General features: G+C 41.3%; 1 protein-coding gene across 22 annotated transcripts in view; it reads right to left on the reverse strand.

Annotated features, from left to right (window-relative positions):
* Nucleotides 1-284: 284 nt before the first annotated feature.
* The window catches only part of KIF21A (kinesin family member 21A), a 177,748-nt gene continuing 153,413 nt past the window's right edge, over nt 285-24,619 (reverse strand). For 6 of the 22 annotated variants that reach the window (XM_089304003.1, XM_070049648.2, XM_070049647.2 and 3 more), the window contains 12 exons: nt 23,569-23,783; nt 20,799-20,906; nt 19,339-19,467; nt 17,338-17,376; nt 16,666-16,680; nt 12,619-12,755; nt 10,851-11,031; nt 9,520-9,684; nt 8,748-8,865; nt 6,498-6,668; nt 4,673-4,872; nt 285-1,563 (listed from right to left, as the gene is read on the reverse strand). In XM_089304003.1, coding sequence (XP_089160129.1) covers nt 1,470-1,563; nt 4,673-4,872; nt 6,498-6,668; nt 8,748-8,865; nt 9,520-9,684; nt 10,851-11,031; nt 12,619-12,755; nt 16,666-16,680; nt 17,338-17,376; nt 19,339-19,467; nt 20,799-20,906; nt 23,569-23,783 — 1,572 coding nt within the window. In that variant the 3' untranslated portion in view covers nt 285-1,469. The remainder of the gene's footprint in view (nt 1,564-4,672; nt 4,873-6,497; nt 6,669-8,747; nt 8,866-9,519; nt 9,685-10,850; nt 11,032-12,618; nt 12,756-16,665; nt 16,681-17,337; nt 17,377-19,338; nt 19,468-20,798; nt 20,907-23,568; nt 23,784-24,619) is intronic. The other 16 variants (XM_089304000.1, XM_070049643.2, XM_070049642.2 and 13 more) reach the window with 5 other exon arrangements.

The following is a 24,619-nucleotide window of genomic DNA, read 5'->3' on the forward strand; positions in this document are numbered from 1 at the left end:
GTCCAGGCAACCAAGGTCACCGCTGTCCTCACATTTATGGGAATCACTTATTATTTGTTTTGCCGTCTAGGTTCAGATCCCTACATTACAGAGTTTGATTTAATTCCTTTCAGGAGTAATGTCCCATGGTTCGTATTTCAGAACATTTCATGGCTAGTGAGCAAGGAAGGCACTTGGCAGCTACCCGAACAATGCCCCCTTACCTGTATCACACACAGGCAACTCAGAGTCACCCAGGCAATGGCCATTTTTGTACAGTTAGAGAAAGAACAGCAGCGTGGAAATAATTCATAGCAATATGTTTATTTAAGCACAAGCTAAGCCTTCATTTACAAGCAAATATTTGCAGGGGTAAAAATCACATAAGACAATATTTTCAAATGTTACACACTCTACATAAAAATTAAACTTGCAGAATTTACAAATTAATATTCTGAGAAGACAGATCATTATACATCCTTTTGCAAAATCCAATCTACAGCATTAAAAAATTCATACAGATACAACACAAGATAGTCTCTCTTTACAATCTACCTATGTACATAGCTTCTCGCACCACTCGTGATAATACTTCTCGTCACAGCTACCAAGGTTTGCAAACCTAGTGTGTTTAAAATATATTTAGCAGCATATAAAAAATTAGGTAAAAGGGGAAGGTGATGCTACCATTAAATAAAAAAGAAATTAAAAGGCAATAATAGAAACAACTCCATAGGAAAATAGATCAAAATGTATTTCTGTTAGGACATCAAATGTTTCCCATCACAGAACATATGCACAGCACTAACAAAACAACCATGTGACAGCATTTTAGTCCTGAGCACAGAGGATAGATAGCACAGATGCAAAGCTTTGGTCAATACAAGGAAATGCCGGCACTGAACACAACTGTGAGAGTCTTTGTTAGTAGTCTACAGCCAATGCCACACAGTGAAAGATCACTGATCATATCTTGTTCTCATTATTCTCCATGACATGGAACAGCTTTCAAATCTGGGAACCTTCTAAAAACTGATACCAATGCCAGACAAGCAGATGGCAAAGTGGCTAATATCTCCAGTGTGTTTGACACGTCAACTGTGTGCACAGACTGCACAAATGCGTTACCAGGGAGGTGGGCTGTATTCCAGGTGTATTTCTGACTGTCACAGAGGCAGACTTCTTATATTGAATAATTTGAAGGTTTTTTTTTTTTTTAATAGCTAGGCACAAAAAAATCCAGCCAATAAAGAAGTGCAAATCAAGCAAAACATCAATTGTAGGATATGTATGTGTTGGGCAATATTGAAATTGAGTACACAGGATAGTACAGTTTTATTAGAATACCATGTCTATGCAGCAGCTGGATTCAGATATATTTTCCAGTTTATCCCATTCGTGGGTTTTACCTAATAAATGCAAGACAGAATTTTCCACAAAGAACATATAGTTATCACAGTATTTAGTTCATGACTTATCCTCATTCATGTTTAATTACTGGCAATCTCTTCCCCCAGATCTCCCGTGTCAGAAATCTGACCATCTTGCAAATTGCGAGCCTTCCAAATCCTCACGGTTCGATCACTGGAAAGCAGAAAATTAAAAAAAAGGATAAATGAACAGAGGCAGAAGAGATGACTCTCAGCATGACGTATCTTTAACCAGTGCAAGCACAATACACAGGTGTCATAGGTCGAGCAAACACTCACCGTAACAGCGATGGCAGCCCTCAGTATCAGGGCCCAGAGGTGCAGACATAACAGTGTCTGTGCTCCCCACACACACGAACACCTCACACCCCCTTAACCACCACTAGACCTGAGTACGGCAAGGTTCCCTTCTCACTGACGAGCAAACTGAGGCCCACATCAGAGACTCAGTGACTGACAGGAGATGTGAACGCAGGAAGATGCGCGCGGGCCCAGGGCTGGACAAGCTGAGGCTGGGGCAGGGGGAGGCTGGAAATGGTGAGAAGCACTATCTTGGGGTGAAAACCCACAGAAAAAGCATCAGGCTACGGAGAAACGCCATCTAGCATAGAACACACACGCTTACAAGCATTTCTGATATCCCAGAACTACACAGTTACAATGTGTCAATCTAAAATAAAGCTTTGCATTAAAAAGGACAAAAGTGTTTCTGAGGTTCACACCTTCCAGTGGCATTACTTGCACTGAATTGCCCAGGACACAGCAATTTCCAAGAAAATACATGAAATCGGTGATGTTTCAGGAAAGCAGTGCATCCTGAAAACAGCATAATTGGGGTTGGTGTTGTGGCACAGCGGGTAAAGCCACCTGCAACTCCAGCACCCCATGGGGACCCAGTTCAAGTCCCGGCTGCTCCACTTATGATCCAGCTCCCTGCTAATGAGCTTCAGAAACCAGCAGCAGATGACCCAAGTACTTGGGCCTCTGCTCCTACAGGGGACACCAGGAAGAAGCTCCCGGCTCCCAGCTCCAGCCTGGGCCAGCAAAGGCCATTGTGGCCATTTGGAGATTGAACCAGCAGACTTAGGATATTGCTCTCTCTGTCTCTCTGCAACTGTTTCAAATAACATAAATACATCTTTCATAAAAATATTATCAATGAAGCACTGAAGGTAAGCACCTCAGAAAAACAAAATAAACTATCTTTGATGTACCCTAGAAATGTACGTCCATCTAATGAAAAGAAGCATTCAAAGGAAACAGCACAAATAAAAGAAATGATACAGAGGCCAGGCTCACTAGGCTAATCCTCCGCCTTGCGGCGCCGGCACACCGGGTTCTAGTCCCGGTTGGGGCACCAGATTCTGTCCCGGTTGCCCCTCTTCCAGGCCAGCTCTCTGCTGTGGCCTGGGAGTGCAGTGGAGGATGGCCCAGGTCCTTGGGCCCTGCACCCCATGGGAGACCAGGAGAAGCACCTGGCTCCTGCCATCGGATCAGCGCAGTGCACCGGCTGTAGCGCGCCAGCTGCGGCGGCCATTGGAGGGCGAACCAATGGCCAAAGGAAGACCTTTCTCTCTGTCTCTCTCTCTCACTGTCCACTCTGCCTGTCAAAAAAATAAAAAATAAAAAAATCATAAAAAAAAGAAATGATACAGACACAAAGTACATCAGGACATTCATGCATTTGAGATAGATGGAACCACAGCAGTGTTAAAGCTAAAATAACATAGCCTGTGCACAAATGAAACAGGGAGAGGAGATACACACTCAGGAGGAATCATTCGCATTTCATTTGAATGAGACCAAAGCTTCACATTATAATAGACGCGCTTTCTTTTCCAAAGTACTTACGTGGATGTCATTCCCATGGTCAGCACTTTCGAGCCCCTCAAGCCCCTTCTGTAACGTCACTTTCCCACAGAGGCCTTGCCTGACCACCCTGAGGGGTAATCCCTGCCTCATGAAACACCCACGCCCTCCCCACCTCATTTCTCCCCATCACACTTGCTACTGCCTAACGTTCTGAACTCATTTATAATGTCTCCGCTGATCAGAATGCAGACTGGGGTTTGGTTTACTGCTCTATTCCCAAGAGTCTGGAATGGTGCTGGGAACATGGAAGATTTACTGTGAATAAGGCAAACAAACGTCTCTTAGACATCAAAGAGAGGGTGAAACAGAGGGAAGGAGGAAGGGAGGGAGGGAAGGAAGAAAGAAGGAGAGAGGGTGAGATTGAGAGAGAAAGAGACATCTTCCACCTTCCAGTTCGTTCCCCAAATGGCTGCAACACTCAGGACTGGGCCAGGCTGAAGCCAGGAGCCAGGAACTGCATCTGGGTCTCCTACATGGGTAGCAGGTGCTAAAGTCCTTGGTCATTCACCTGCTGCTTTCCCAGACACATTAGCAGGGAGTTGTATTAGAAGTGGAGCAGCTGGGGGACTGGTGCTGTGGCACAGCGGGTTAACGCCCTCACTTGAAGTGCCACCATCCCATATGGGCGCCGGTTCTAGTCCTGGCTGCTCCTCTGTCCGATCCAGCTCTCTGCTATGGCCTGGGAAAGCAGTAGAAGATGGCCTAAGTGCTTGGGCCCCTGCACCCATCTGGGAGACCCAGAAGAAGCTCCTGGCTCCTGGCTTTGGATCAGTGCAGCTCCAGCCATTGCGGCCATCTGGGGAGTGAACCAGCGGATGGAAGACCTCTCTCTGTCTCTACCTCTTTCTATAACTCTACCTTTCAAATAAATAAAATAAATGTTTAAAAAAAAGAAATAAGTGGAGCAGCCGGGACTCACACTGGAATTCTGCACTCTGATTTTGGATGCTGGCATCATAAGCAGTGGCTTAACCCATCGCACTACAGCACCCGGCCCCAAGTTTGTTTTTTGTTTATGTAAATTTAACAATTTGTTCTAAATATGAAACAAAGGCAAATTTGTTACCTTTCTAACAACAAATATCTTTAGAAATTAGTCACCTATGAATTATATTTTAAAAATTAAAATCACTAGCAGAGACTCGGCATCAGACTTCCCATGACAAACCATGTACTAACACAGAAGCAACACTCTCGTCACATAACCTGGGGACCTGAAGCCAGTGCCCACAGTGTGCACCACAAAACACACACAGAACAACTGAAACAGACCAGAGGACAGCAAGAAGACGCTCCTGCGTGCAATGCTTTAAATATCGGCCAAGTACAATACTTGTTAAATGTGCACACGGGTAACCAACATAGAGAAAATTCACATAGGAAAAACGTACTCAGCTGCAGTAAAAATGTGGGTGGAATTCACACAAATGGCGTTGATGGGACTGTCGTGCCCCTTCATCTCGCCGACGGGAGCGAAGGTGTCCACGTGCCAGAGTTTCAAAACGCCCCCTCTGCAGCCGCTGAGCAAAACCGGGTGGCCCGGCACCACTCCCAGGGCACAGACCCAGTCCTTATGTGCGTTCGGAACTTGCTAAGGAAAAAGAGAGAAACCACAGCTGAAATCGTCATACCAAAATAAGTTATAAAACTTCTATGGAGAAGGCTCAAACCTGTAAAAAACGGACGGCCTAAGAACTGTGAGACATCACTCTCTATGCAGTCACTCAGTGATTTTAAAGAAATAAACCTAGCGAGCAGCACTGTAGCGTGGTAGGTTAGCATTCGTCTGGTACCAGCATTCCATATGGGCGCTGGTTCGTGTAACGGCTGTTCCACTTCTAATCTAGCTCTCTGCTATGGCCTGGGGAAGCCACAGAAGATGGCCCAAGTGCTTGGGCCCCTGCACCTGTGTGGGAGACCAAGCAGAAGCTCCCGGTTCCTGGCTTTGGATCCGTGCAGCTCCAGCCATTGCAGCCATTTGGAGAGTGAACCAGTGAATGGAAGGCCTCTCTCTCTGTCTCTCCCTCACTCGGTCTATAACTATGCCTCTCAAATAAATAAATAAATAAATAAATCACTGAATGAATCTCTCTTATATATATACACACACACACACACTTTGCTCTCCAATTTGTCTACTTTCATTATTGTTCTCCGTATTAAAGGCCCGTCAAGTTAATGGTGTACAGAATTTAACAGACCCACAAATTTTACAGAATTTTCAAATGTCACATCCTCATCACTGGCAGTCAATATCTCAACATTTCCCAAAATCTCTCTCCTTTGGCCAAAATGTATTTAATAAAACAAATCTGAGAACTACAACCTTTATAGAGGACTATAAAGGCCTGCCTCATACAATCACTAACTTCAACCACTGACTTGAAGCTTCATGGAGGCCTGCAGATTTTTGCAGAAGACCAGAGGTGATCTTTACATTTCATAATAATTAGAAGATGAGAATGTGGGACTACATTTGAGGAATATATATAAGTGCTCAGTATAAAACCACAGTCATGAATACCTGCCTATAAAAAGTTTCTGAATGTATAACATGCATCTGTTGCCAAGATTTTTCTATGAATATTCATGCTACTTATTCACTGGGTTTTCACTTGCTGGTAACACAGGAGATGTGTTACAGCTACGATGCACACAGATGTATGCAACAGGTATATACATGTATGGGGAAGCTTGGAATGGAGAACATTTTCATCTGTCAACAAGCTCTTCCCCTGGGAGTTGGAAGACGACGTATTTGAATTTATAGACAAAACATTTCAACCCGACTTCCTTCTGCAGGACATGAAGAACCTCCACTCTCGTACATAAGAACTCTTATACTACTCCTACCTTGGCCAAACTTGGTACACTTTACGATCCGTACATATAAAGAAAAACAAAAATGAGAAACCACAACTTTTCTATGCACCATAGGTGATTTTATTTAATCAGCACACCTAGGAGGAATTCTGATCTTTCAGTTCTTAGTGTCTATTCTGCCCTGAGCGGGAGGGTATGATTATTAAATTTTGACTGTTTCCGTCTCCCTAGTTAGCAATGGGCAGTTGATAACGAAACATTCCTTAAGAGGAAGCCCTGATTAACATTATCTCTCAACAACAATATCTACAAGGAAGCCCTTCCGGGCCTGGTATGGACAGTATTGAGTGGTTTTGAAATGCCTGCTGCACACCAGGAGAAGGTGTGCAGTACCTGAAGTAGGTCTTTCTGCGCCAAGTCCCATTTCTTGATCCCATTGTCTCTGGACCCGCTGAAGAGATTGTCCCCTTGAATGGTCAGCGCTTCTATGCCGTCATAATGAGGAGGCTCAAAATTGTGGGTGGGACTCACCGTTCCAAGAGCGCCTTCAGTTACATCAAACATCTGAGAATCAGAAAGAACACAGTTGTCACGTAGCTTACAGATAGGCACCTACAGGTGTACATTCAGACACACAAACACACACATATGTGAATCAGATGCAATTTGATTTTGGTTTTTATAGTAAGTATTCTTTTTACAATTTATTTTATTTATTTAACAGGCAGAATGAAAGGGAGGAAGAGGACAGAGGAAGAAAAAGATCTTCTATCCACTGGTTCACTCCCCAGTGACTGCAAAAGCTAGGGCTGGGCCAGGATGAAGCCAGGAACCAGGAGCCAGCAACTCCCAGTGTCTCCCACATGAGTGGCAGGGGCACAAGTACTTGGGCCATGTTCTACTGCCTTCCAAGGTGCATTCATGGGGAGGCGGAGCAGAATCTAAGCGGCTGGGATCTGGAACATGCGCTCTAATAGGGACAGCAGCGTCTCCAGTGGCAGCTTCACATGCTGTACCAGAACACCAGCCCCCGACATGATTTGTCACGACGTTTTTCTAAGTCCATTAAGTTAACCTGGCGGGGACAACACTTGGGGTGAACCTGAGCTCCAGCCCACACTAGCTGGACTTGCAGGTCGCATGCTTACATCCCTGCGGGCTTCTAAGAAAGGCAGCCAGGTTTCTTAATGCGTGCTTGCACAATTGATATGCTCCATGAGAACAATGCTACATATCAATCAGCTGAAATGCAAATAAATAATTTGACTGTAATGTAATTAATATTAAGTGACTCTGCAGCTGGGCGGTCACCTCTAACTCTCCAAAGTTGCTGTTCGAAACCTCTTTATGTTCTCAGTTGTCCACATCTCTCTCAGCTACTGGCTTAGTGCTTTTCTGAAAATGCTAATGTGCGTTAAAACTAAGTAAATAAATAAAATTTTTCGACTCCCTCCTCCTCTCTAAAAGTTTCATTTTATCATCAAACATCCTCTCACCCTCCCGTTCTCAGAGGTTCAGTGAGGCTCTTGTCTTTCCAGGTTCACACCTGTGACCTGAGCCTGTCTCCTCCCTAGTCAGCTGTCCCCACGCCACTCCATAAGCTCTCCCTCTCCATTGAGACCGTCTCCTGTGCAGACACCTCCACGTTGCTGCTACATAACAGCCGTCCCTCTTAACCACTTTATGTGAAAGCCACTGATCCATCTCTCACCTCTTACTCAAAGTTTCTAGAAACAGTATTTACACTTTTCCTACTTCTCTTCTTAAATTCTGATTGTTTCTTAAAGGCTTTCCCCAGGGTTGTCCTCAGTGCACCTCTCTAGCCCTTGGCCAAGTCTTCAACACTACTTCCCCAAACACCTGCTTCTATTCCAATGCCTGCAACTCCATCACAGCTTCTCTAGAGATCTGGATTTGCATTTCTAATGGCCTGCTGGTCTACAGGAGGATATTCTTTGTTAGTAAATTGAATTTAACATTTTTAGAACTATGCATCTTTCCTCACCTTAGCTGCTTATTCCACAAAATTCTGAAGACCATAAATAACACTTCACTATACAAGATAGTGATGAGACAGAGCATTGGCTGGAAGATGGAGCTAAAAGATCATTAAAATCCCTCCTGGCCAGTGCCGTGGCTCAACAGGCTAATCCTCCGCCTTGCGGCACCGGCATACTGGGTTCTAGTCCCAGTTGGGGCGCCGGATTCTGTCCCGGTTGCCCCTCTTCCAGGCCAGCTCTCTGCTGTGGCCCGGGAGTGCAGTGGAGGATGGCCCAAGTGCTTGGGCCCTGCACCCCATGGGAGACCAGGAGAAGTACCTGGCTCCTGCCATCAGATCAGCGCAGTGCGCCGGCCGCAGTGCGCCAGCCACAGTGCGCCGGCTGCAGTGCGCCGGCCGCGGCGGCCATTGGAGGGTGAACCAATGGCAAAGGAAGACCTTTCTCTCTGTCTCTCTCTCTCACTGTCCACTCTGCCTGTCACACGACAGTAAAGCCAGCAACTACGAATGAGGAAAGATCAGGAAGAACAAGCAAAGGACATACAACATAAAACAAAACAGAGAGAAACAGGTCCCTGATGAGCGGAACCCGGCAAACCCACCACTCAACAGGCAAACAGAAGGGAACACCCTGTTCTACATACTTTGATGTAATGGTCCTTGGACCCAGTGACAATGAGGTCCTGTCCACTGGAGATCTGATCCACAGTCAGGCACATCACAGGGCCCAGGTGTCCCGTTAACTTTCCTGTGGACTGAAACCTTCACACAGGGGGAAAAAGGACTCACTTGAAAATATTTCTTAGCATAACAAATGAACCCTCAACATAAATCACCTACATTCCTTATAAAAAACTTAATTTTTTGTTTATTTGAGCTGCACCACTATGAAACTCCATTCAAATTAAAATCCCAAAAACGGCCTAACACATTCTATGACGAAAGCTGGGGGCAGTTCTCAGCAAATGATTCAAAAGCTGACTAATGTCATTTAGGTGATAAACAAAACAACAGCAAAGCTCTGAAAAATTGATAAAGGCTAATTTTAACTCCAGCCTAAGTCTAGGGAAATTTGAATAAAAATGTCTGGCCACATAACAGACATATGACTGATCGTATCAGGCTCAATTTGGAATCTGAGTTAAACAACTCTATCATTGATTTGACTACAACATCAATAAAGCCATGGAGAAAGTCAGATTATTTTATTATATGCACATTTTCCCACACATGCATATATGACATATCCACATGTGCACATAAATACTCCAGTGTGCTCCATTCTATCGATTAGAATAAAGAGATGATTTTCCATTAACTTCCGAGGTTAAGTTTGATTTCTCATGCACAACTACGTTGTTAAGAATATAATCATATTGGCTGTATGAAAGCGGTACATTTTCTTGAAAGCTCTACCTTTTAAGATCCCACATTCTGACGGCGTTTCCAGAAGCCGCGTAGAGGAAAGTGCCAGTGGGGTTCAGTGCAATCTGGTTGATTTGGTTCTCTCCAGAAGGGATCGCGACTGTCCGGCTGGTGCTTGCAGAACAAGCGTCCCCAAGGGTAACTTGACCAGAAGACCTGCAGAGACACAGGACACAGCAACACAGGTCACACTGCCAGGCAGGAGCTCAGCACGGAATTCCCTGCACTTCCAGGGAACTGGCTGTGGGCAACAACCAGAACCATGTCTTTCTGTCCTTGTAGGCGCAGCGCACAATAACCAACACAGAGGTGGCACGTACAAATATGTGTCTGGTGAGTAAGTGAATTTGTGAATGGATAAAACAGACGGTATGCCTTAAAACTCTTAATGTGTACATCTACTGCAATGCTAGAAATGCAATGACTTCGAACAACCCTCATCTCGACTGCTGAAGGACAGTTTTTTTCTTTCATACAATTTGTTGAACTCTACTTTCTATAGAGTTAATTGTTTGTATATAAAGTTAATTGAAAATATATCTTAGTAAAAAACAAGAAGGGGAATAGGAGAGGGAGGATGCAGAGGGGTGGGAGCGTGGGTACAGTGGGAAGAATCAGTGTGATGCTAAAGTTGTATTTACGAAATGCATGAAACTGTACTCCTTAAATACAATGTTTCTGGGGCAAGAAAACCTCTACTATCTCTATGAATCAGTAAAAATCATCTTTTACAATACTCTCTTCCCTTCAGTGAACAGAGTTCACCTCAACTATGAGTATATAAAAGTTCATTCATGTCATGGCAAAAATTATAATTGTTCTAAGTTTTTAAAGACATTTATGATAGACAGAAATTATCCAGCATAACCTGCAGTTGTGAAATTTGTACTAACACCAAAGCGGACACACTCCTAAAAGACACTCAGTTATTCAATGCTTGCACGACTTCACAGTCTACACATGATTTCAGCCATTTTCCAAGGAGTGGTATTCATTTGAAGCAGGCAATGTAAATCATTTCACTCCATCAAGTACTAAACTGTATGAAAATGCAGTACCTTAAAATACAAAATGTCTACTTAGTCACAGACCAAACAAGCTTTATCTCTGCCCATTTAATACCAGCTCTTGCATTTTATCTTGTCAATAGTTCTTGTGTTTAGCCCCTGTTGTTATCTGTGCTTTTATTGTGAATACTTTAACATACTCTGGGAAGTAAACAGGTGTACAAAAATTAAAATGCATTTATAGTCCTATATTTTCTTACATTTTGTAAAAAGTAAATATTTGCTCATTGTGCTGTGTTTCTTTGAGTTACTTACGTCAGTGTCCGGATGCACTTTGCGGAATCTCTGATATCCCACACCTTAATATAAGATGTTGACACAGTGAAGACCAGACTGGTATAATTACAGTACTTTACAGAAATGACATTGTTGGGATGGCCTCCCAGGGACATTATCTCCTGCCCAGTCACTAGATTCCACACTTTACAAGTCCGATCTGAAACAAACAAGAACAGAGGAAACACCGTCAAAGTGAACTATTTTAGGTTGTTTTAACAATAAAAATTATTTAAACACTGTATCTTCCTGGGGAAGACAAGAGAAATGAGAGATGAAAATAGTTAGGATTCATTTAACCAACAACAGGCACCCCCAACTCCATCCTTGATCCCTATAACAGGTTCAAGGGCAAGGTACATCTATCAGATGGGAAGAAAGTCAGGGATGCCTGGTAGACGCATTATGTGGTAGGAAAAAAATTAGATGAAATGTTCTCATAGACTCAACTCAAACTGCCCCAGAACCTCAGGTGGCCACCTCATGTCAGCTTCTGGAAATCACTTGGCTTTAGCCTCTCCTACCTCACAACACTCTCCACACTCACATACTGTTCTTTTCCAGGTACACTGATGGATGGATTGTATATTTTAAGGCCAATAACATAATCACAAAACTATTCTATTATGTATATCTGGTATGTTGAATATCTATTCTAGAGAGATAAATTTAATCTCAATTGTAAGAAAAGTTTGAGGTAGATTTTTTAAACTGCAGAATTGCTTGCCATTATTCTCAACTCAAAAGCCCCAGCTAGATTCTTATACTTCCCTTATAGATGGTGAATAGACACTTGCTTGTTAAATTGAATCTTGGCATACCCTAAAAGTAAAGACTCTCTCTTGTTCCCCAAATTCCTCTACAGGCTGCCTTTTTATCTTTCTAGCCTCAGTGTCCACTACTTTTCTTACAGACATTCTACTTTAAACCCAACTGGACTCACTTTCCAAACACACCCTGCTTCACCTCCGTGTTATTCTGTCATCTTGACTGTTAATCCTTATTTGTCAATATCCAAACCACCCTCTAAGGTTCACCCCAAATGCCTTCTCCTCACGGTTTTCCATGTTTCTCCTAGCTGGGCATATTTCTCCCTTTTCTGGAGCCCTGTAACTCTTAACCTATAACTCTTCAAAGCAACTGGAGTTTATTTCCAGTTGCTTGCAGTTGTACTAAAGGGATAAAGAGTGTAGGACTGGAGATGAGGAGACTTGGGTTTCTAGTCCTAGTTTGTATGTTTACTAGCTAAAGTTACCGGGGGAAATCGCATGTCTTGAATCTTGAGTTTGTTCACCTGTATGATGAGGCTGTAACATGCAACTCACTGTCATTATTGTGAGAATTAAATGAGATAGATATGTGCAGTGCTTAGCACAGATCATGATATACAGCAAATATTCAAGAAACAGTGGTAATTATCCATTTCATTCTCTTTACCACATCGTTCATTCTAATGGCCTTTAATAAATCTGTATATTCATATAACCTGTAGGACACAATCCAGAACCTTGCACCCCGTGGGTGTCCAAATAGTGAGGGGAGGTATATTCTCTTACCATTGTATTCACAAAACATCAAAGGAGGTTTTACTTTCTAACTGTACAACAATTTTAAATTTTAAATAATACAGGGGTTGAACAAGATGATCACATCTTACAGGAATTAAACACTACGGATTTTTTTTAGAGCCTGTTAAAAACATCATCATAAAGCCTGCTCAATATCTGCATTAGGTAACGACTAGCACCTTTGGATCCAGTGAACAGGAGATCATCAGTAGCATCCACACACAGCACAGCTTTTGTGTGCCCTTCAGCTATGTGGACACACTGAAGTGGGGACGTTCTGATTCCTTTCGAAGCAGGAAATGGGTTGATGATGCCCCTGAAGTGAGGGTGGAGAAAAAAAAAAAAAATCAAGATTCACTTCAATAGTAACATCATAAGACCAGGTTAGTTCTTTACCCTGACTCTAAGAAGTCTTTGTAAGTAACTAGAGATAAAATTCAGACAGCCCCTTCGTTCTTGCTGAAGCAAAAGCACAAAGTGTGAAATTCTAATCACGATGATGGCGTGCACAAACTGGACATCGGCTAGCAGTAGCAGTGTGCAAAGAGGAAAACCTCAGCTATATCTTACTTTCTTATCAACAATTTCAGTTCTGCAAAGTTTAATGACATTGGGAGCTGTTTGAGTGTCCTGAATTCTAACAACAGGAAAGAAGTGGCAATGAGTAAATGCAGGATATGACTCCACGTCACACCAAGCATGAGTCTATGTTAAAAGGGGCATGCTGGAGAAAGTGTAATATATACTGTCTACACTGCAAATGCATATTCTGAACAAAAAGCAAAGAAAAGATAGAAGTGACAGTGTGGACAGAAATTCTAAAGGTGGAATTGTTGAAGAAGGTCAAAAACTTAAAGAAAAAAAAAAAACAAGAAATCTCCAAGATTTCAAAAAACAATGAGAATTTAAAATAACAGCGAAGCCCTTTACAGAGCTGTCTTAGAAATTTAGCATTTGGGGTTTCTGCTTCATGCCACCGAACTATGCAATTTGGAAATGTAAAGACTATGAAAGTATTGTTCCTGTCCTAAAGGGTATACATTGAAATAATTGTTGGAAAGCCTAAAGACAAAAATGGATTGCGACATGATAAAGGTATTGGCCAAATATATATAATGTGACCATTATAGGAGGCAGATAGCATAATACAATAGCAAACACAGGGATAGTGCAACATTGTTTTGTTTCCATCTTCTTGATGAAAGATAACATCTTCCACAGGCAAGGGGCACAATGATTAAACAGAAATGTGAGCCCAAGCTAAGTTAGAGTTGACCATGAAGATGTACTCCATGAACTCAAGTATTTGAGGTATCTTTAAATAATTACATCATCAGGCTTTGAAAATGCATGCCACAGTGGAAGCAAATTCATTGTAGACAATCTCAGAAATCAAAGATCAAGAGAGGACACAGAACATGTAGACCTGATTGTCCAAAAAGCAGGGGAAAAGTGGGCTTCATAAACTACAGATGAGTACGACTTCCTGTTGTATCTCACAGATGGAAAGATTAAATAAATCATTATAAACACTTAAAAATACATGATCATCCATAAGAAATAATATGGGACTATCCACCTCACAGGGAACATTGTCTATACAGATGACAGGCAGCAAATGAGGGGGATGTCATATTCACAATATATGTTGATTCCACTGAAGTCCATACAGTAAGCTTTCAGATGTATCTTCAGGGACAAAGTGGGACATTCAGGAACTGACGTGGTTCCACAGCTGGCTAAAGAGTCATAGCTGAAGGACCAACGCCACTGCCAATTAGGAAGACCTCCAGGGGAGGTGCTGTGGCGTAGTGGGTAAAGCTACCACCTGCAGTGCTGGCATCCCATATGGGCACTGGATCGAGACCTGGCTGCTCCACTTCCGATCCAGATCTCTGCTATGGCCTGGGAAAGCAGCGGAAGATGGCCCAAGTGCTTGAGCCCCTGCAGCCACATGGGAGATCCAGAAGAAGCTCCTGGCTCCTGGCTTTGGATCCTCTTAGCTCCAGCCATTGAGGTCATCTGGGAGTGAACCAGTGGATAGAAGACCTCTCTCTTTCTCTCTCTCTCTCTCTCTCAGCCTCTGCCTCTCTATAACTCTGCCTTCCAAATAAATAAATCTTAAAAAAAAAAAACCTTAGGATCCAGTCACCATTCCCCTATCCTTAAAGACAGCTATGGCAAGGTTATTCAGTTGGCTATTGCACTGGACACTGTATTGTACTACCTAGAAAAGCTCATTTATTTCATGTTCCTACTTACTACTACAAACAATCATTGTATAAAACTTGCACGTAAAATTTAAGCCAAACCCCACAGCAGAATGCTGTAGGTAGGACAGAAGCTCAACACAACCCAAGTTTAAGAAACCAAAGGACAGTGTTACTGAAAATAAAATCAGCGGATGAACAGTCGGGTTCCTCTACCAACACTATCAATGATCTGTCAACAGAAGTCAATATTTCAGTAACAGGCTGCCTAGGCCACATTTGGAATGGCTTTTACTTCTAGATGCCACAGTTTAAAAACACTGAAAAACTAAAGTCGTTCCAAAATAGTAGAAGCAGAATGAAGGATCTGGAGACCACAAAAAGGAAAAGATGACAAACTGGAACTACTGAGCTGATTAAAAGAATCGCTGGAGAGAGGAGACTTCAGCATGGTGACAGGGCTGTCAGAGCACACACATAGGAGGGCACAGTTCCAGTACACTTGCAGAGAGCTAATGCAGGACCAATGGACAGAAACTCAAAGAAGGTCGATTCAGGTTCAGAAAGAAAAGAAAAAGCTTTATATTTAGGGTCTGGTTTTACAAATTTCAACAGTCCAGGGAGCATCCCATCAGTACAAAGGAAAATAGAAAGTGCTTTCTCGGGGGATGTCAGGATGCTGTTAAGAACTTGTCCGTAACTGTCAGTTTGAGTTCCTGACAGCTACGCTCAGTAAGTTGCTAGTAATCTAACAAGTTACCCAGAATCAAACTAAAATGAGAGCAATGCCTCCCCTAAAATCTGAATCTGCCATCCTGAAATCTTGGAGATATATGACTATGGCTGCAGCCATCAAATTTCAGAGACTGCTTCAGAAGAAAAAGGTATGCTTCTCATGAACAGTAGTGCTACCTGTTGTTCAACATAAAGCATATACACACGCATAGCCCAAAACTCTGATTATTAGGAAAAATTCAGTTTAATAGCATAAGAGCTGTTTCTGATGTACATTTAGATACACAAATCATCCTAAAAAAAAACAAACTATCAAAACTGTCCAGTCTTCTCAGGACCATAATTCTATTATTCTGCTTCTCTAAAAGCTTTCCTTCCTTTGGATTACCAGCTCTGAAGACTCTAAAACATGTTCTCCTGCTGATGTGAGATCTAATACAAGTCACTCATGTCCAGGGTCACAACATTTTATTTTTTTATTTTTTGACAGGCAGAGTAGACAGTGAGAGAGAGAGACAGAGAGAAAGGTCTTCCTTTGCCGTTGGTTCACCCTCCAATGGCTGCTGCGGCCTGCGCGCTGCAGCCAGCGCACCACACCTATCAGAAGGCAGGAGCCAGGTACTTCTCCTGGTCTCCCATGGGGTGCAGGGCCCAAGCACTTGGGCCATCCTCCACTGCACTCCCTGGCCACAGCAGAGAGCTGGCCTGGAAGAGGGGCAACCGGGACAGAATCCGGCGCCCTGACCGGGACTAGAACCCGGTGTGCTGGCGTGGCAAGGTGGAGGATTAGCCTAGTGAGCCACGGCGCCAGCCGCAACATTATTAAGTTCCCTAATAATCTGCCTCCAGAGACATATAGGTGGCACAGCTATTGTGTGGACAGTAGCATGCCTCTTTTTCATTCTTATGTGTTTAGTCTTTGATTATCCAGTTTTCTCAAGAAAAAAAAAACCTCAATATTAAATAGGACATTTTATTAATTATATACTTAAAATGTTCTCAAACATTCATAATACCATAGTTACTATTTTATATAGATTACCCCATATCAAAGACAATAGAAAAATATAGAAATTGAAAGTCTACAAGATAGTATTTCTTATTTCTTTCTCTAGTATAATCTATGCATACCTTAAAAACAAAACAAAACAAAAACTTTAAGATCATTTCTTGCAGAACAGATCTGATGGGATGGGGAACTAACACTTATCTTTGTTCCAGGTAAGCCAGTCAAGTATCAAAGACTGGTTGAGATTAATTCCCTCCCCTTCCCCTGCCTACCTTCTGGAGGATCTGCTGAGCTCAGCAAAGCGGTCACAAGACAAGGGAAAGATATACAAGGAGAGGGGGAGACAACACGGTTAAGTAGAGAGAGGGAACGAGAAAGAAATTAAGGGCCCCCAAAATCCATGGCTTGAAAAAATGCAACAGTGTTATTTTTAAAACTGCATCCATCAGTAAAAATATTTAAAAATTTTTAAATGCTTCTTGACTTTTTATTTCTTGGTCTGTATAATTGGTTACAACAGCACCCTTTTTTCTGAGCACATCTTATCTATAACATAATTTTTTAAATTTCAAATCACTAAACCAGCAAGAGAAAAAGACCTAATCTACCTTCTAAACTTTGAAGCAATGTGAATATTTAATCATTGAGTAAATTTTCTTGGAATCAATATTTTAAGACAATTTCTTTGAAAGAAGATACTAGACTATACAAAGAAAATAAATATCAAAAAATTTTAAGTTATCATACAAAACAATTTTCCCATTGATTAATCTTCAAGGTATGACCACAAAAATATATTAAAATTAAAATGTTTTTAAATATTAGTACATTTATATGGTTTATAACAAATCATGCATGCAACAAAACGAGACTTGCTTAGAATTTCTAGGAAGGTATTTTAGAACATCAATGAAATGGCAGAATGTAGGAAAGATAGAAAGTACCTGTGTACTTCCGACAGAGAAGAGTCACTCTCATCAGACCTACAGTGAAAGAGTTAGAATCATGAGGAGAAAGAATACAGTGTCAACATGAAAAGACGCTGACTCTGGACTGCAAGTCAACAGCATGAGTAACAGAAAGTACAGTGCCCTGCTGTGCTGTTTGCACAGGGTATCAGCAAGTTTCAAGAACAGGTACGCCAGGTTTAAAAAAAAATGTATTCTGATATTCTTACTAAGACTCTAGTGGGGGGAACTTTTTATTAGTGACCCACAGAATCTATCTCCACTTCTAAAAGGTAGCTGAAGAGGACGCCAGCAAGCACGTGAAACCCATCACCGTACAAGCAATATATTTGCATGGAAAGAAAATCACTCAAATTGTTAATAACCTCTGGCTTTTTGCTTATCTCAAAAATGTGGCACTCTTTGTACTAAGAAAAAATTTTACATGGATTTCAAAAAAAATTATACTAAAATAAACTTATCTTTTAATTCCATTTTCCATGAACTTTTCGAAGTACCCTCACCACTGGAGGACTTTAGTGAGAATTTAAAATAGGTAAGCCACTCTGCCGGCCTTGCCATGAAGCCTCCAACAATGGCAGTGAACGTGGCTGCTATGAAATCTCGTGGAGTACCAGGATAGGGGGTGCTGGCCTGGAATGTGACCAGAAGTAAAGTGTGGTGGTGACGTCTCGTGAGTGAAACATGGTGGTCTCCAAATGGGGCCCCCAAGAATGATAGGGCACGTTTGGAAAGTGCACTGCAACCAGTAACTCTAAGTTGTAGCTTATTAGAGATGAGCAAAGTCAAATTATTGGGAGTTCATAAAATATTTCAGGAAAAAATATGGAACTAGAATGTCAAGGTACTCAAGACTGACAGAAAAGTCAGTAGACAAAATCAAAGTAGACAGAATTTAGCAATTCTTTATGTCACTGGTGAAAATGAACTTGCCAAGGACATTCTTAATGAGCTGCATTTCTCAATGAATGACAGAAATACAATATTTAATACTGTATTTGTTTAATAACACAAAAATTTACCTCTCTAGAGCGAGTTAACTGATGTGTCATTTACTGATTAAACTATACTACAACCTAATAAGGAATCTTAAATGAAGAATGGATCCATAAATCATGTAGACTATACATTCTTTCAAAATCATGGCGTGTTTCTGTAAGTTGAGAGACATATAGCAGAATGGAAGCATGTCAGACAGAACTTAAACAGCATCCTGCAAATTTCAGAGACTGCTAAAGTACGCAGGGAGACAACAGCACAGAAAACAATTGGGGTAGGGACGAGAGGATGTCAGCAGGTTCAGCTAGGATGTTACTGCTCAAAACCCAAGCAGACAACTCTGTGTTAATAAATAAGCTTACAGCAGAATTGTTAGTACTGAATTCTTGCAAGAGAGATTCTGGCTCAATGTGGGGATGCTCTTTCACTTCAAATTCAATGAATATTACATTTTCCACATCCTCCAACCCCTGTTCCCCTCCAACCTACTCCCGGTCCCACTTCCTCCATCCATAAAGGTGTTCTTTTATTACAAGAACACAATTACTATAGTTCCATGGTCAATTTCTCTAGAAACACCTAATGATAATAACATGTTACACATGTAACAATCATCCTCGTGGGCTGTTACATCCACCAAAGGAATAACAATTTGCCTCTTTTCATCTCAGGCAGCAGGGCTCAGAGGGGCTGAAGCATCCCAGAAATTCACACTTCAAGAGGTCTCTAATAGGCACATAGGAGAAAAGGCAAGACAGGTGCAAATCTACAACAGGGAATAATGTTCAGCAGGAAAATAATTTTCTCTAATTTGGGCTCCAAGGTTGCTTTTCATTGGAAAAACACATGAGAGACGGCAAGAGTTGAGAAGTCAGACCTCATCTCCCACACAGAGGTGGGAGGCGGCTACTTGTTCTCCACAGTCCCAGAAGGTTCAGAATGTGGGGTAAGCAGTGAGGCTGGTTCACAGTAACTTACTTATCCTGCTGAACTGATGTGTTTCCCTGAGAAACAGTAAGACGATTAAAAACATTCAGCTCATTACGGGGCCGGCTTGGTGGGGAGGAAGGAGGTGAAAGACTAGCCTCTGAAGTTCCAGAATCTGAGCTACAAGAAAAAAAGAACATTAAGTGGGTGGCTTTCATTGGTTACAGCTTGTTAGGAAAGTCATCAGAAACATGCGTTTTGAAAAAGCTTATCGCTAGAACTCCTTCCTTCTTCTCTTCTTCCTTCCATCCTCTCTGCGGTTTGCAAGATCAAACGCTCTCTGAACAACTGAAATAAACAATCTTCCCTGCTAGCTTTCGTTACACTGGCCACAAGATGGCACTAAAGAAAGGATTCAGGTCCGTATAAATAAAGCAAGCCAAACTTCAACTAGACAGTGTGAGAACTGAGGCCAAGACGCTCACTGTACAGATTGAGAGACAAGTCCAGAGAGCTTAGCAATTTGCCTATTGGGTTGATTCAGTTGGTATCTAAAATCTTTTGGCTTCATTCTTCTATTTTCCAACTACCCTCCGGACATTAGATTGAACAAAAATGGGCAAATTACATCTCCAAAGCCAGGAGGCAAGGACACCAAGAAGGATCACTTCTATGACATTCAAGTCAGCTGAACCCACAGTCAAAGTCGAGGGCGTGAATCTTGGCACAAGGAAGGGATAGGCTAAGATGGTCCACTCAGGTACAGAAAATGCATGGATACTTCTTTTCATACTTATGCTGAGAAAATTAAAGAAACTCATTTTACTAGTATTAGCATATGGCCTGATATAGAAGTTCTTCCATGACAGGCATGAGACAGGCCTGTCCCAAGTGCACGAGTAGGGGAGAAATAAGCGAAGAAGGGGCTCTAATCCACTTGACTCTTTCTTGCTGTGGGGCTGCAAGCTAAGCACCCAAGTAAGTGCGTCTCCAGGTTACGTTATGTACTGTGCAGCCAACTGACTCTCACGAAACACGTGAAAGACACAGCTGAGGATAACAGCAATAATTTAAAAACGCAGCAAGAAGATGGCACCGCTAACACACTACTAACTAGCTTTTGATCAGCCACCCTAGGTGGTGAACTCAATGTCAGTCTTCTAAGATGACAGTCAAACTTAATTCCAAATTTTTATTGAAGACTATATGAAATATCCATTTAGTAAGCCTCACCTCAATTATATATTAACTTTTTCAATTATATACACAGATTGAAAAATGTCAGTGGATAGGATTGCTAAGAAGGGTTCAAATATTTTTATATTTGTGAGTGATCAAGGGAATTAGAAGATCACATGGCCAAGCCAATAGCTGACTTGATTGTCGCAATAAGTTAGATCAGTCATAACCACAGAGCCAGCCTAAGCCTAGCAAATAATCGCACCCTGAGCCTTTAGCATCGAGCTACAGCGGACTTAATACAGACAGGAAGATCTATATTAGCAACTTACTGTTTTTGTTCCTTAGCTTTTGGTTTTTCTGCTTTGTTGTACGCCTTTCGCCTTGTGACAGGAGAAGGCTCTGGGATGCGTTTTTCTGATAGAGATGACTGCCTGGAACTAAAACAGAAAAAATATTTAATTATATGATTTTAAATATATATATACTTGTGGTAGATAAGCAATCTAAAAATTTTAATAGATTAATAACTTGGAACTTGAGCAAGATTATTACTTGGGAGCAAAGAAATAAAACTATGGTTGGATATTATCTGAGTTTAGTTGATGCAAATTAGACATAAATTTTTAAATTGGCAGTTATTAAATATGTGCAAACCTTATTATCTGAATGTAAACTTCAATGCTACACTGTCAGATATTTAGAATAAGTACTTTAGTTTAAATATAGATACGTAAGTTTCACAGGAAATCATTTCAGTTGAAGAAAATTATCTATATAGTTTTGTAAGAACAAAATATTAGAATATTTGAAATGCGACTATAAGGAACAATGAAATTCAAGGAATTAACATTTAGACTTTCACAAAACAATATTATAACCAATCACAAAAAATTCAGGTTTTATTAGCATCTGTATAATAATTAGTAGCTATGTATCCCTTTGTAATAAAGTATTCCTGCCTCATAAATTTTAAATGCTGAATGTATTTAAATGTATCCCTTGTAATGTAATTAAAAATTTAAGACTATGACTTTTGTGTATAATGAGAATAAATATTAATGGAAAAAACAATGAATCTTTATTACATAGTTTATAATATATTAATACAAGAAAAAATGCAAAGACACTAGAAAGTGAGTCTTTCAGAATGGGTTTACATCATTTCTATTTAAAAGTGTAAACTAGGGGCCAGCGCTGTTAATTTTCCGCTTGCAGTGCCGACTTCCCATGTGAGCCCCGGTTCTAGTCCCGGTCAGGGTTCCAGTTCTGTCTCGGTTGCTCCTCTTTAAGTCCAGCTCTCTGCTGTGGCCTGGAGTGCAGTGGAGGATGGCCCAAGTGCTTGGGCCCTGCACCCCATGGGAGACCAGAAGTACCTGGCTCCTGGCTTTGGATCGGCACAGCACTAGCCATAGTGGCCATCTGGGGGGTGAACCAATGGAAGGAAGACCTTTCTCTGTCTCTCTTTTTCTCTGTCTAATCTGTCTCTCTCTCTCTCTCACTGTCTAACTCTCTGTCAAATAAAAAAAAAATGAAAACTAAAAATAGTTAAGCTTTATGTTTCTAATTTTTCTAATCAGAGGAAACCATATTTTAAAAATTTTGCATCATTTAATTCATAAGGATTACTTTAGCTAATTATTGCTTGAGTAAATTTTTACTTCATGAAATAAAACTCAAGCAATTAATGATTCAAAAGTTACCATACCAGGTATATGACCAATTTGTAAGTTTTTAAAGAATTATAGTATCTGAATTTATGAAAACTTAAATCATATGAAGTGACAAAACACAAAAGGTATTTTCTACAACCTGTCACGAAGGATACATTTTTTAATTAAAAAAAAAAGCAAAAAGAAGGTATTACCTGATTCCGGATTCCAGGCCATAGATTTAATCTTGAAGTTCCAAAAGTCTCTACTCATCTGACAGACTGAACGTTAAGCACACATGCAAGTTCCTAATATCTATCCTGTGCTGCATCTCTACCTTCACCCAAAGCATTTCTTCTATGCTCTCTCCTCACGGAAGCACTGATCAGCCACCTCCAGCAGCAAATCCAAGTTAACGGCACAGCCACCTCAAGCACATGCAAGAAAGTGCTGTCATCATGAAAGTAAATTTGGAATTGAAGGTAGCAAATGGGATTACTAAGGGGCAGATAATGACAACAACTTCATAAAATGAAGGCTAGTACGGGAAACAGATGTTTAACAGCAGAAGGTTTGTATTACGTATTATTTGCAGAGCCATATAGCATTTGCTGCTTTTAGGAGCAATATTCTTCAATGCAGAGATACAGCATTCCATAAATCAGTCACTAGGTTGTATAGAGGGTTAGTTTGAAAAATCCCTTGAAAAATATTTGCCAGTGAATGACAGATATTGTTTAAAACAAAGGCATATATATATACTTGTACAGTGCAATCTTTCCTTGTCATCAAAATAGTAATGAAAAAATTCTGATCAAGACTTTTTTGTTCAGATTAGCATAGAAAAAAGAGAGAATATTCCCTCCTTCAACTGTTTAGTGATACTTATAAAACCTTATGTGAATGCCCATCCCAGACACGGAATATGCTTCAAGGTAAAGAATTAAGAAAGTTCAAAATTTATTGTTTACGATTGGCATTTCTTTTTTCTTTAAAAGGCTTAGCAAAGATTTACTATACTGACCAGGCTTTTTAGCATAAGGACACAGCTAATTTTAGAATAAATTTAAGAATCTGTGAACCTTCTGTTTATATTTAATGGTTTTATAAGTATAACTTTTAAGTGTTCCTAAACAAGTTGTATTTATAGTTCATGATTCATCCTTTTCATCCTGGAAATAATAACCCTAAGAATGATCCTAAAACTTAGAGATAAGACAGAGGAATTTAGCCAAGATTAATGAATGGTAGATAATGGAAAACTTCATCTTAAATTATTTCAAATGTTCAAAAAAATCAGGGGAGATAACACCTAACAGAAATTACTTTTAAAACCAGAAGTCTTATTTACACAAATTTTTAAAAAATAGAAATAAGAAATTAGCAACATGCATATTAAAAACAAAACAAGGCACAAGAAAGGAGGTTAGTGTAGCTGGGCCAGACTTACATGCTGCCTATCTGAGAAGGCAAGCCCGCTGGGGGAAGAAGCTCTTTCTCCCCCGCAGAAGCAGCACTGGTCTCAGTGTTCACTCCAGTCTCTGGCCCTTCTGCAACAGGTGTGAGAGGGCCAGGCAAGGAGGCCCCTCCTGTGCTAGTGTCTGAAGCTAGCTCACTGCTATCTGCATACAGCAATTCCATCTGAGTGGTGGTCCTCCTTCGGGCCTAGTCAGAGAATGGAAGGAAAAGCAATGAGCAGCAACCTTTCGCATAGAACTTGATTAGGGAATGGAGATCTATATTAGTTGAAACAGATAAAAATACTCAACATGTCTTTTTTGAGCAAGTGTCAAAGAGAGCAGGTACACAGTGATGAGACAGAGCTGTAGCCAGAGAAGAGCTTCTGGGCGCACAATAATAGCCAGCAGTGTAGGGTACTCGTGCGCCTAGCCCTGTTTAAACTCTGTGTGCACGCGCATGTCGACAGGTAATGTCATTATCCAGACTCACAAACGAGGAACAGGCACAGAGAAGAGAAGTGATTTGCCCAAGGTCATACAGTGAGCCAGGGGCAAAGCCAGATTCACAGCCAGGCCATCTGCCTCCAACACAGGACTTTTTAGAGGAAGGGGGGAGGGGCGGGGGGATGGAGGGAAGTAGGTAGAAACAAAGTCCAGAAGAAAGGAGGAAAGGGATTAAACCACACGACAACTACCAGGAAGCTCAAGGAAACTCTGATTGTTTTCTCATGCTTCAACAATAATTTTTAAATTTTATTTTCAGTTTTTATGGCCCTTCCCTCCTGACGCCTTCAACACAATGCTTTATGTGCCCGTGAGGTAATTCAGCACAGCGAGGCAGGTAAAAAGCTGCTTCCCTAGAATCTGAGTTCACTATACGCAGTCTTTTCCTTACTCTTGAAAACCAAGTAGCTGGACTGCCATTCCCCAGAGGCGGTAGCTGACAGAGAACCAAGGGGTTTGCCAGATGATAAACTTCTAGGGAACAGGTACCCTGCTTTATTCAATTTTATATCCCCCACACTTAACTCAGTACTGATA

The sequence above is a fragment of the Oryctolagus cuniculus genome, chromosome 9 (genome assembly GCF_051225735.1).
Source record: "Oryctolagus cuniculus isolate XC-2025 breed Fujian yellow rabbit chromosome 9, ASM5122573v1, whole genome shotgun sequence".
NCBI classification, from domain to species: domain Eukaryota; kingdom Metazoa; phylum Chordata; class Mammalia; order Lagomorpha; family Leporidae; genus Oryctolagus; species Oryctolagus cuniculus.